Consider the following 13,969-nt stretch of genomic DNA (forward strand, 5'->3'; position numbering starts at 1 on the left):
GAGCACGCTGTCTCCCCGCCGGAAGCCACTGGGCTGGAAGAGGGGAAAGGCAGGCCTGGGGACGCCCCTTGGCTCTGATTGGCTCTCGGGGCCTGCATGGGCGGGGCAGAGAAGCGCTGGCCCAATCATGCGGAGCAGCAGGACAGGCAGAAAGCTGGTAGCCACGCCCTGGGTCTGATGGAAGTGCCCTCACGTTCCCGGGACCTGACTGGCTGTTCTTCAACATGGGGACTTAGGGAGGCCTAGATGGCCACCTTCCCTCCGTTAAGACAGGCCGGAATCAGGCAAGATGGGGACTCAAATCTTCCTGCTTACCTGCGAGTTAACTCGTATTTTCTATCGACAGTATTTTTAAAGTCACATTTTGTCCAAAAGGAAATACTGATTGGGCAAGGTTCTGCACCCTGAAAAACCCTGGGGTGTTGGGAAAACAAAACGGAGCTGGAGATAAAGTGATTAGATGCAGGTGGGATCATACTCGTTAGCAACTAGTAAAGTCATTTCACCCTTTTGGTTTTCTCCTTTAAGTGACAGAATTAGTTAATACAACTCCACTGCAGTAAGGATTACAAAAGCTAATTTATGTAGACGTACTTCATAAAATACTGAAGAAATAACTACATGTTGTCAAGTGAAGAACCAAACTACATAGAACTACAGAAGCCACTTTCAATCTCTAAAGTAGGTCATACTGTGGGACACGATGTCTCAGGACTCCAACTGAACTCTACTGGGATGTCATTCCCATGTGTCTCTTGTCAGTTTCAGTACCAGCAAGTTTACCCTTCTAATACCCACTGTGAGAATTTTTTTAATGCTTATTTTTGAGAGAAAGAGCACGAGTGGGGTAGGGGCAGAGAGAGGGAGACACAGAATCTGAAACAGGCTCCAGGCTCTGAGATGTCAGCACAGAACCCTATGCAGGGCTCTTCCTCAGGAAACAAGAGATCATGACCTTAGCTGAACTCCCACCCAGGCGCCTCGATAATTCTTGAGTGTTTACTACATGCCAGGCTCCATGCTTTATGCGTTATCGTATTTACTCCCTGGGAGAGGGCCCAAAGAACAATGTTTCTTTGGTCATGTTTTCACAAAATTTGCGTGAAATATTTTAACCGGTACTGGTTACGATCTTCCCTTCATTTAGGACGGTGCTAGTGACCACAAGCTAAGTGAAAGGTGAATTTGGGACACAGGTGAATTCAGTGATATCTGTATGTATGGTTAAGTTACTGCTAGATATTTGGTTGTAGAAATGGCTTCTAGGAACACTCTCCCCACTCCCTAATATGACAACAGAAAGGCACAGGTCCAAAGGTCAAATGAGAATAGGCTGGTGGTCCCTGAAGAATTTAAGCAGAAGACTCGGTTTTCACGGACTTACCAAATTAGAAGCTCTCGGTCAAGAATATACCAGACCATGTAGCATACATATTCACAAACATTTTATGCATACTTCTCCTTTATGTTGGTAAACACAACAGAATTCATCAGAACTCCCATTTGTAGGGCACCAACCCAGAGAAGGTAGCATATCAAACTGTGTATTTTTTTTGCATCCCCAACGTTCAAAAATATTTTGATCAAGATAGCGTTATCTATCCTACTGAAAACACTACAAAATCGTTGTCATGAGTATACAGCCAAAAAGAAAAAAGTAGTAATTGCATAGTTATACCACATATTAAATCTCTGCAGTTGTGATTTTTGAGGTTTGCAATTTTTCTAATTCTAACCATTCACTTCTACACCTAATTTAGTATTCATAATGCCGTATTTTCCTTAAAGAGGGCTTCCTGAATTACAGAACTATCAAGTCTCCCACTATACAAATAGTATACAAGAAATTCTGTGTTTTTACACCCATGCCATCAAATACAAAATGAGTAAAAGGAACCTATCCAGAAATTTCATGTATCATGCTTCTACACCAGATTTATGATCCAGTTAGTTACACTGCAACCTGACAATGTTAGTGATCTGGGGGAGTACTTAAAGCCATTTTAATTATACACCAGATAACTAGCTTTTCAGAACCATATACATGTCTAGTTCTATTTACCTCCTTGCTTTCACCTAAAGAGGATGTCAAAATTCTTATAGACAACTTTATAGAAATTTTTGAATTTACACTTCCACCAGCACTACACACAAAAGGTGTCACTGAATTGCCAAGAGACTTAAAACCTTCACCAATTTCACGTTTACTCTTTCAAAAGCTTAGTGGCTATTTTAGGATTTGTTGCCTATTTATCTCAGGGTATTTTCCTCCCTGAACTATGCAAATAGGTATGCTATATTGGTTATAAATACTAAACTTTAAAATTACCGCATAATTTTTAAACCTTTTTTTTCTTGTCCTCATTCTTGGGCGTCACAAGCGTTCTAAGCCCTTCAAGCACGATGCTACATCCCTTACTATCCGGAGAAACCTGTTGGGTGTGCACATCAGTACACCCAGTGATGTACGATATTCCTTATTTAGCCAATCCTCCTCAAATTTCTTTTCCAATTTTTTGAAGTAATGAACAATCTTGCAAGAAGCAACCTTCGCCAGAGGGCAGCAGGGCATAGAATTTAAGACGAAGACCTTGGGGGCAAGGGAAGGAGGAGGACCTTTGAAGAACAAGACTAGTGAGAGTATCAGCTTCACAAATCAGCAGGAGTGTTAACTTAGGCAATTTATTTTTTTTAATGTTTATTTTTGAGAGAGAGAGAGAGAATGAGCAGGGGAGGGGCAGAGAGAGGGAGGAGAATCCCAAGCAGGCTCTGCACTGTCAGAGTGGAGCCTGATACAAGGCTGAAACTTGAGTCTTGACATCATGCTCTGAGCCAAAACCAAGAGTCGGACACTTATTACGCCATTCACGGGCTCCAGCTTGGGCAACTTACTTTAAGTGCTTCAGTTTCCTCATCTATATAAAATGGGAATAAGAGCACTTACCGTTATGGTCATTACCAGAATGGGGTCAATGCTTTCAAACTGATTACAGAGCATCTGGCACAGTGTGTACCTGATATAAGTACTTACTTAGATGCTTTGTTAGGTATTAGCAAACCTCTAAAATGTTGTTTCTCCCTTATCCCAATTAGGCCAGCATATCCTAAGGTGGCAGCCTGCTAGCCGTTACCCCAGGTAACAACTTTTTCTTCTGTAGTTTTTTATTGGGTACATGACCACAAAGCAGTGGACTATTACTTTCTAGCTTTCCTTGCAGCTAAATATGGTCTCAAGACCAAAAAAAAAAAAAAAAAAGACCAATGGAATATGAGAAGTCATTAAAATGTTAATTCTGTGGATCAGTCTCAGTATCTCAGTATGTGCTTCCCTGACGCCCTCTCCTGTTTCCTCAGGCTAGAAGATGATCATCAGAACAAACACTTTTGGACTCAGAAGCTGCCTTTGGAGTATGGCAGAACAGCTTACCTCTGGACTGCTACCTGAAAGAAAAGTAAAGCTCTGTTTAACATCTAATTTTTCTTATGAAGTCGTTGTAACAGCACTTTATGAACTAAAGCCTACTGTGTCCAGCAAATAACTTAAGGTGAGTGCTAAAGACATAAAATAAACAGAACATGTACTGGGGAAAAAAAGTGTGGGGGGGTCAATATCCAGTTTGAAACCATAGTTTATTTTTAATGTAGCTAGAAATCCATTAACTATATATTTTTAAGCAGAAAAAAAAACTACTTTACTTTTCCTTCTTATAGCATTGTTAGCACAAGAAAAAAACACTTCTGGTTTAGAAATGATACTGAGTTTCTATGAAAATGAATGTACTTTGTATTTGTGGAACTTAAAAGCACAGGACACATTTTTCTGAAGACCAATTTTACTTTTACCCATTTATGGTACTATTTGCAATGTTAGAATGTATTTAAGTAATATATAATTAAGTAAATCAAACAAGGAATCCAAAAGGAACTGGTCTTCTTGAGTTATTCACAGCACACATTAGAAATTTTGAGAGAACACACATTAACAACAACAAAAAAACACTGGCAAGCTCAAACGCAAGTTTATATGCTGAGTATTTTTAAAGGGTTTAAAAAGCATGCTCAGTTAGCATACAGCCTTTTCTCACTTATATAACAGATGCATTACTATCTGTGTACAGCAAAGGATGAGAACCTGAATCAACTCACTTATGACTCCCGAAATGTGCTCTTTCAGAAATGTATTCCATGAAATTTTTTTACTGGCTCCTATCACTGATTCTTCAAATAAGCAAAGTACAGAGGGTCTCATCCCTTGAAACTGTTTTTAAACACCAGCCACTTTAAATTGAAAGGTAGAAACCTAGCAATTCCTGGTACACTGCCTGGACTTAATTAATGTAAGAGTTGAATGTACAGCAGAAAATCTACCATTTCTTTATCCTTGAAGAGAGGGAGGGAGAAAAAGGAGAGGTGGGGATATGGTGCACTATTTAAGAGATGAATAGCAGCACAATGACTCATAATAATACCATCAACTCCACAATGAAGAACCATGGATCTCATCAATTTCATAATTCATGTTGGACCAAAAAGTTTAGTTCCCCTGTAGCGTACCAATGAAGTCAAACCTCATGCTTTCCAAAATATGAAGACGAATAATGTAAGATAAACTCCAATTGCAATAGGTATTTCCTAAGTAGAGAACTGAACACAAAGGGAATCCCTCCTTCCAACATGTTTTGATATAAGCTTTCACTGAAGTGAAAACCTAACACTTAAATATGAAATCTGTTGGCCAAGTAAGAAACTACAGCTGCTATGGATATTACCTTCCATAATCATTATATGTATTACATATTAAATTAAACCCAGCATTACATATGCTTGCACAATTATGCTGTGAAAGATATTAGTGATGGTGCCAGTGAAAAAGGACAATCTTTAGCCCAAAAAGAATAAGGGGATGGGGACGTGAAAACAAGTAGAAAACACACAATGAGATGGGCCATTTTCTGACTAGGAAAGGTCATTCTAAACACAGAAATACAAAAAGTATTCCCTTATTTCCCGTGTGGAAATAATACGAAACATTTATTTTCTGTATCACACAAGAACACAGCTAAGTAATCCAACTCTACTGCAGCATTATAAAAATCATCCCTTCACCACAGTGTAAGATTTAAATGCATCTGCACAAGTGTGCATGCTGTATTAAAGGAGAAAGGTTGCTGCTGCCCTGCCAAGAACTTCCGGCCCCTATCCAGGTCCTACTGCAATACTGGTGGTCCCAATGGTTTTATTGAAATAAATCATGTTTAAAAAATAAAGCACTTAAAAAGACAAGTCAAAATGCCTCAGTAACCATATACCCAACTCAAACTTAATCTATTTAAATGTTATATTTGCCTCTCGCTAATAAGCCTTTATTTCAAACTGAGCAATAAATCTTCCATACTGAAGTATCTTCCTTGCCCAATTAATCCAAAGGAAAAAAACTGAAATGATTAGTAAAGAAAAATGTAGGGATTAACACACCCTTTTAATATGTTTTTAAATATTTTTAAGGTTTAAAAAGTGTTTAAAGTTTGTAATTCCTAGTAGGAAAACATCATCTGAATGAAAACTCTAATGGCAAACCACTGAAAAATGTCTCAGTTGTATGTGGGGCAGAGGGGTAGGGATTATCTTCACAGCACCCCAGCTTTCTCCATGAGAAGGTCAGAGGTACACTGGTTTGTATTATTGCGACATCCAATAGGTGATCGAAGTTGCTTTTCCTTCAGCAAGGGCTTTATTTGTCAGAAAGGCATTATGCTTGACCTCCAAATTTGGCTGACAATTTACTGATGAGATTCATAACCTTTGGGTTACTCTGATATTTTGACATATTTGCTGGGTTCTGGGCCACATCCTGGAAGGCCACCATAACTTCTGGATCCTGAAAAAAAAAAAGGTAATGTGTTTTTTTTAGTGTTTAAAAGAGTTCTGTGGTTTAACATTTATTATCCTGAATCTTCTCTCTTTATTTAAACTTGACAATTTTGTCAGAGACAAGTTAAATGGAATTTTGGACAAGTCCCCGAAGTATAAATATTATTAATGTGCACTTCAAAGTCAAACACCAATTATATCACTTTAGATAATGAAAAAAAGCATACACAATTTTGATTAAAAGGACGACTAAATTAGGGATGATTGGGTGGTTCAGTTAAGCATCTGATTCTTGACCTTGGCTCATGTCATATTCTCACAGTTTGTGGGATCAAGCCCCATGTCAAGCTGCGTGCTCTCCCTCTCTTTCTGTCCCTCTCCTGCTCGTGCGTGCTCTCTCTCTCACTCAAAATAAACTAAGGGTGCCTGGGTGGTTCAGTTGGTTAAGCGTCCGATTTCTGCTCAGGTCATGATCTTGCAGTTCATGAGTTTGAGCCCCACGCTGGGCTCTGTGCTGACAGCTCAGAGCCTGGAGCCTGCTTCGGATTCTGTGTCTCCCTCTCTGACCCCCCCTCGTTCATGCTGTCTTTCTCTGTCTCAAAAATAAATATTTAAGAAAAAAAAATTTTTTTTTTAAAAAAAGGACAACTGAACTACTAAATTCTACTCATGAAACCAGTATTACATATAACACTATATGTTAACTAACTAGAATTTAAATAAAAACTTGAAATATAAATAAATAAGTAAAGACATCTGGATATAATCAAACTATTACAGACTAATAGTATTATAGAACCGTATTACAAACTATACTGCAAACTATTATTTTTAGTAACTTAAGCTACTCATTCTGAAACAAAAAATGAACAGTAGAACTGTGTAATGAGCTATTTGGTAATTCTGACAAGTAAAACATGTCTAACATAGTAACCTTTGTCTCTACTTAGAATGAATAAAAGAAATACCTTAGGGATACAAGGCCCAACTTTGTTCTTCCAAGTCTTACCTGCATGGCTGCGAGAACCTCTGGGTCACTAAGAATTTCATTGAGCCCAGGCATTCCTGCCATTCCAGGCATTCCCCCTGCCATTCCAGGCATGCCTCCAGGAAAATTACCAGGCATTCCCCCAGGAAAGCCACCTGCAAGAATAAATGAAGTAGCTGCAAGACACCAGCCATATTCTTTCTCAAGTAGTGACAGCACACTATTTCCTTCCAATGAAAATCACACACACTCACAAGTGCATGCAAAAAGAACAAGGGGGCTACTAACCACAAAGTAGTCTTAACATTCTAACTGGATGCAAATGAGAATTTTACCTTCAAATTTTCTCCTAAAAAATAAGGCTGTAAATCAACTTTACTACATTTTGCATTTATTTTTTCCTAGTAATTAAAACTGTTAAAGAAACTAATCTTAGCTAAAAGAGAAACCTAATAGTCCCTGGAATTACAAATAAAGTCATCTCAGTCATCTTATTTTCTCTTTTTAATACTATGTGTTTCAATTCCAAGTTCTAATCTGTAAGACTTTAGTTGTTTCTGTTTAAACTGTATTCCTGTAGAGCATTCTTTCAAGAACTACATGAAATGCTTGTTTTAAAAAGCTGTGGATTTCTATCTCCACCATAGACACAATCAAAATCTGTGAAAGTGAAAATCTGCATTTTTAACAAGCACTCCTGGTATTTCTTCTTTACACTGAGGACAATCAATACTCTAGCAAAAAGATTTCAATCTCCCAGTATATTTTTAGATTATAAACACAAATTATCTTCTACTCAGTTGTTCACCACATACACCTTTTATGTCTACTGGAGATATTATGAAATCACAATTATACCAACATAGACATCTATAAGGGAATACACTTTACATTTATGTATCTTATAGATCAAGGGTGACTACACATAAGCCATCATAAAGAAAAAACACAAAGAACGAAGTCATTTCCTCCTGGCTCCACAATTTAAAACATTCCCATAAGTAGCTAATAATCACAGGTAAGAGAATCTAAGAAGCTGGAAAAAAACTACTAGCTTCTCTTGATGCCCCTACTCACTGAAAAAGTAGTTTCTATCCATAAAAAAAATAACTGGTCCAGCACAAAAAGAGTTAACCGGCCTGCTTGTCAAATCTAGACAATAAAATCCACATAATAAAAAAATTTTCTCTAGTACTAATCTACACTAGTGGTTTTCCTCTAAAGCAAAGATACTGGATGTAAAATTATTGACATTTTAAGCAGAACATAAGCTATGAACTGCATTTTCTTGCTTTTGCTTCAAACAGAAAGTCATCCCCAATAGATGTTCTTTCTTTTTACTTGCTTGGCACATGACCTTTCAGAATAAAGGCTATCTTTTCTAGCCTGTGACCATGGAACTTAAGTTGCAGCCAGTGGCATACACCCATTAGGGGGTGTGTAGCTGCCTCTGTAAACCTTCTTTCAGAGAAAGCTGGTTACTATTAAAACAGCTGAAGGCAGCAGATTCCCCATTAGAATTACAAACTTTAAAAAAATCTCTTCCTGGTTTTTAAATTTCACACTGTCTCATTTAGGAAGTACTCAAAAATTGTTCCTGCAATGCCTTTTTAACTGTTCTTCTACCTGTATCATATAGGCTAGGCCTCTGCTATCACTGAAGACTTTGTCCCTGTAGTAATTTCTAATCTTTTGACATTTACAAAAAAGAGCTTGTATTATTTTTACACTCGACTCAAAATATTTTTCATGAATAATAATTTCATACAGTGCTTTTACCTAGTATCTCGTGAATATCAACATTTAACAGAATAAAATCCAATTGTGACAATTTAGAAATATTTCGAATACACCATAATCAACTCTTACTCCATCTCTTAAAGTACAATGTTCATACCTCAATAAATGTTAGCTGCTCTGGGGTGGGTGCCTGGGTGGCTCAATGAAGTGTCTGACTCTCAATTTCGGGGCTCAGCTCATGATCTCACAAGTTGTGAGATCAAGCCTTACCTCAGGCTCTGTGCTGGGTGTGGAATCTGCTTACGATTCTCTTTCCCGTTCCCACCTCTCCTCACATAAGCGTGCATGGGTACTCTCTTAAAAAATATATATATACTGCTCAAAGTGTGAGGAAAATAATTAATATAATACTATTTCCACTAATATAACATTTTTAAATGAGAATGAAACTTTCTAGAGGCTAACATTCTAAAGACTTTTTTCAGTATTCCATGGACTAATAGTACTAAATATAATAGACCTATTTGAGCCCCAATTCAGAATATTTTCCAATTATTTACAATACTAATAGTTTTAAATTTTCTTTAAAAATACCTGGGAAAGAGCCATACTGAGCTCCTGATTGTCGTCTGGCTTCTTCCTCCTTTAATACAAAGAAAGAAAGAAATTATATAATGGGGGTGGTGGTGGTGGTAGTGGTTACGAGTCTGCAAAACCATGCAAAAAACTGTAAAATCAGCTAGTTAGAGGAATGACAAGTTTCAAATGGCAATACTGGACTAAAGGACACGCCCCATCTGCCTCTCCAAAATTTTCTAGCTAGGTTGTAAGAAGCATTACTTTTAGTACAGCTGTCTAGTGTTTTACCTCTACTTGGGGTAGGAAAAAAAACACCTAACAACTGGAAAGCAACACAGTACTGATTGACGTCTGTCCATGCTTATGCAAAGTGTAAATTCTTAACGTTAAAACTCTAAAATGAAAGCACATGGTTAAATGATGAAGACTGCCAATGGCTTTTGTCAGGTTTTTCATACTCTCTCCACATAACTTAATACTACCAGAATTTTACTGATTTGTTTTTGCAATTTCCAACAAAGAAAATACAAATTTTCCTCATAACCAATCATAAACTCATCAAGGATGTATAATTGTAAAAATTACTTTTGACGACTATAAACCGTAATCCTAAAAATTAAGCATGATGCTTTAAAAGCATTTATTATTGTGTTAAATTATTTTATTAAATTCAATTATAAATTAGCTTTATTAATTTTGTTAAATATTAATATTTAATATTAAGTGATGAAAAATTAGGATGTCATGTTACATAATTATAACATAGCTTTACATCCTTTTATTCACAACTGTTGGAAATAACTAGATGGAAGATGATAACATCAAATGCGAAAAACTAAGAGAAACAAGAACAGTAGGAATATTGTGGACGAATTACGAGTAACTTTTCTTTTATCTAAGTTTTATGACTTTGTAACTAAAAATAAAAAATAGTCTATTTTAAATAGCTATGAATCCACACTGGAACAGGAGGAATCGTAAAATAACAAATCAGGGAAAGCATCCACAAGAAATCAAATAATACTAACAAGTTTTAATTACCCGACCAAAAAAAAAAAAAAAAAAAATCCCTAATTTTAGGAGGACACAACATGAATATAAACTGGGGATGTGAAGCTCACTTAAGAATTTAAGGACAAAAGATATTCCTACAAATTAGATAAGAAGGAAAACTCTCTGTAAGTAGTATCAGCCTACAGAACTGCAGCCAGCATTAAGAGCCAAGAATCAGAATGATATCCTAAAACTCTAATCTACTGTATTTCCCTTTGATGGTTTAGCTACGGAAACTTTACCCTCTGGGCTCTCTCATGTTCTTCCCGAGCCTTCTTAACCCTTTCTATTCTTTCTTTGATCTCTCGTTCTTCACGTTTTCGCTCATACTTTCTCCGATGTTCAGCAATTTTCTGGGCCTACGGAAAAAACACACACACACACACACACACACAGAAAAATGTTTCCTTTAAGAGCTGAGTAAGTGCAACCCAACCACCAGTTTTGTTAAAGAATCATTTTTCTTTGTGGAGAGGTGTTAAATTCAACACACAGTTCTGAATGACAGATTTACCTTGTAAGAAAATACCTTACATACTCAGACTTTAACAAGTCCACTGTGAAATAAAGGAAAGAGGATGAGATTCTAAGTTAGAAAGGTTATAAATTTCAAACAAGTAACTACTCAAGGATGACAATTAGGTTTCCAATTGCACAATTCTTGTCTGATGCCTGCCATGGCAAGGTAGAGACTGAGAACATACATACCAGTTATTTGCGACAGTCTAACTATACTTAAGTTTTCGCATCCATAAACTGAGGGGATGGTGGGCAGGAGAAGAGAAATACTTAAGTCTTACAGAATGCTGTAAAGATTAAGAAAAAATATATGTACCAGGCACTAACACATAGCCTGGGCCAAATATTTGGAATCTATTATTTATTCAGAAAACAAATTTGAAGTCATATTCAATTGTTACTTCCGTTTGTTTATGATTATTTTTTAAGAATCTTGGGGTGCCGACATGGCGCAAGTGGTTAAGCATCCGACTTCAGCTCAGGTCATAATCTCACAGTTCCTGATTTCGAGCCCCAAGTTGGGCATTGGGCTGACAGCTCAGAGCCTGGAGCCTGCTTCAGATTCTGTGTCTCCCTCTCCCTCTGTTCCTCCCCTGCTAGCACTCTGTCTCAAAAATAAATAAATATTAAAAAAAAAAATTAAAGAATCTCATGTTCTATGGGTGCCTGGGTGGCTCAGAAGGTAGAGCATCGGATTCTTGATTTTGGCTCAGCTCATGATCCCCTGGGTCATGGGATCAAGCCCCATGTCAGGCTCCGTGCTGAGCATGGAGCTTGCTTAAGATTGTATCTCAAAAAAAATTAAAAATAAATAAAAATTAAAAAATAAAAGCAGGCTCTGTGCTTACAGCAGAGGCCGATGCAGGGCTCGAACCCACGAACCATGATATCATGACCTGAGCTGAAGTCTGATGTTTAACCCACTGAGCCACCTGGGCACCCCTTAAAAGAATTATCTTAACGATTGTTTTTAAAACACAATCATTTTAGTGCTCGCTTCGGCAGCACATATACTAAAACACAATCATTTTAGTTTTTGGATTTAATATTATTTTTAAAAGGATGAAACTTGCTACTTCCACAAGGCCCTCAAGCTTTATACAGGGCTGCATATACCTACAACATAAAAAGACCAGACACAACCTTGGGTCACATTTTACAGGTTTTCTATTTTTTTCCTTGCTATAAACTTGATGCCCCCTTTCCCATTTCTAATTTTCTGGTTAAAGCCTATTGCAGGCATGCAAACCAAAGTTAACAGTTTGCTTTAATACAGCAAGAGAAATAAAGGCATGACAACCTAATGACATTTCCAGAGGGGAGCATAAACGTCAGTGATAACAGATGAAAACATCCAAATGTCTGTTTCTTTGTATGTTCCACAGGTAAATTATTGCAAGGGGCTGAGTACTAGAGCCACAGGGCATCACAGTTAACGACATTCCCTTTCTGTACTTTAACATACCCTTGGCTGAACTTCTTTCAACATTGCACTAGCATCTTCATCATAATCCAGTTTACAAGCAAGGGCAAGATCATGTGCTGCTTCTTCCCAATGGCCCAGAAGTCTGAAACAGATTAAATTCATTTTATACATATCCACTTATGTGGCATGGTGTCTTTCTTCCTTGTTAAAAAAAAAAAAAAAAAAAAGGTTACTGAACAAATTTAAAATTAAATATCTGAAGTATAAATTTTCACAAACCAATTCAATTACTATGTTCTACTCTATAAAAACTTGGAAGTTTAATTTCCTCTTTGGTAACTATAAAGTTGCTCTTCTAGAAAAAGATACTTTAAACTTTAAAAAATTACTTTAATTCAAAATATCGTAAAATTTTTCAAATTATGTAGAGCTACAATTTTCAAATTTCAAATTCTGATTTCAACTCCTTAAAAATGGAATTAACATAATGTATATTTAGTATGCTATAAAGGCAAAAGAGAAACAATACATGTGTACACATTTTACTGACAGGAAAAACAAAAGATTGTGGGAGAAGGTAAGAATGGAGTAGAGGGGTAACAACAGAAATGACTTTTCTGGGTGTACCTGTTGACTCAGTTTTGACTTTTTAAACACAAAAGGGTTTTATACATGTGAACGATGAAAATTAAATCAGAAAAGGCAGAAATAAAGTAACCCCAAAACGTGACCACAAACAGAGAAAAACAAACAAACAAACAAAAAAAAAAAACAGCTGTTTATCACACAGAGCATACGGCATACAAGAAAGTCAAATAACTTTTAAAACAGTATTTTGAGGGGCACCTGGGTGGCTCAGTTGGTTGGGCATCCAACTTCAACTCAGGTCATGAGTTCAAGCCCCGAGTCAGACTGCGCCAACAGCCCAGAGCCTGGAGTTTGCTTCAGATTCTGTGTCTCCCTCTCTCTCTGCCCCACCCCCACTTACACTCTTTCAAAAATAAACATTAAAAAAAAATTTAAAACAGTTTTTTGACTGTATATCTTAACTGGGATATATTCTAAGGATAAAAACTGCAACAGACACAAAAACTTTCAACTTTGCTTAGGGAGTATATTATTGTTAAGGTGGGACTGTAAAAACAATTTTATGTATGTTATTGAATAACAAGTAAACACATTATAGATAAGGATTTTGAGTCTAAGAGAATAGTGTCAAAAATGCATGGTACAAAAACAGACATTCAGATCAATGGAACAGAATACAGAACCCAGAAATGGACCCACAAACATATGGCCAACTAATCTTTGAAAAAGCGGGAAAGAATATCCAATGGAATAAAGACAGTCTCTTCAGCAAGTGGTGCTGGGAAAACTGGACAGCGACATGCAGAAGAATGAACCTGGACCACTTTCTTACACCATCCACAAAAAGAAACTCAAAATGGATGAAAGACCTCAATGTAAGACAGAAGCCATCAAAATCCTCAAGGAGAAATCAGGCAAAAACCTCTTTGATCTTGGCCGCAGCAACTTCTTACTCAACACGTCTCCAGAGGCAAGGGAAACAAAAGCAAAAATGAACTATTGGGACCTCATCAAGATAAAAAGCTTCTTCTGCACAGTGAAGGAAACAATCAGCAAAACTAAAAGGCAAATCATGGAATGGGAGAAGATATTTGCAAATGACATATCAGATAAAGGGTTAGTTATCCAAAATCTATAAAGAACTTATCAAATTCAACATCCAAAAAACAAATAATCCAGTGAAGAAATGGGCAAAAGACATGAAT

General features: G+C 36.9%; 1 protein-coding gene across 1 annotated transcript in view; it reads right to left on the reverse strand.

Annotated features, from left to right (window-relative positions):
• Window positions 1–3,611: 3,611 nt before the first annotated feature.
• The window catches only part of ST13 (ST13 Hsp70 interacting protein), a 32,423-nt gene continuing 22,065 nt past the window's right edge, over window positions 3,612–13,969 (reverse strand). Inside the window, exons 8-12 of the mRNA XM_015077896.3 lie at window positions 12,216–12,318; window positions 10,474–10,590; window positions 9,194–9,242; window positions 6,881–7,014; window positions 3,612–5,878 (exon numbers count right to left, since the gene is read on the reverse strand). Of these exons, the coding sequence (XP_014933382.2) occupies window positions 5,750–5,878; window positions 6,881–7,014; window positions 9,194–9,242; window positions 10,474–10,590; window positions 12,216–12,318 (532 nt within the window). The 3' untranslated portion in view covers window positions 3,612–5,749. The remainder of the gene's footprint in view (window positions 5,879–6,880; window positions 7,015–9,193; window positions 9,243–10,473; window positions 10,591–12,215; window positions 12,319–13,969) is intronic.

Source organism: Acinonyx jubatus, chromosome B4 (assembly GCF_027475565.1).
Source record: "Acinonyx jubatus isolate Ajub_Pintada_27869175 chromosome B4, VMU_Ajub_asm_v1.0, whole genome shotgun sequence".
NCBI lineage: Eukaryota > Metazoa > Chordata > Mammalia > Carnivora > Felidae > Acinonyx > Acinonyx jubatus.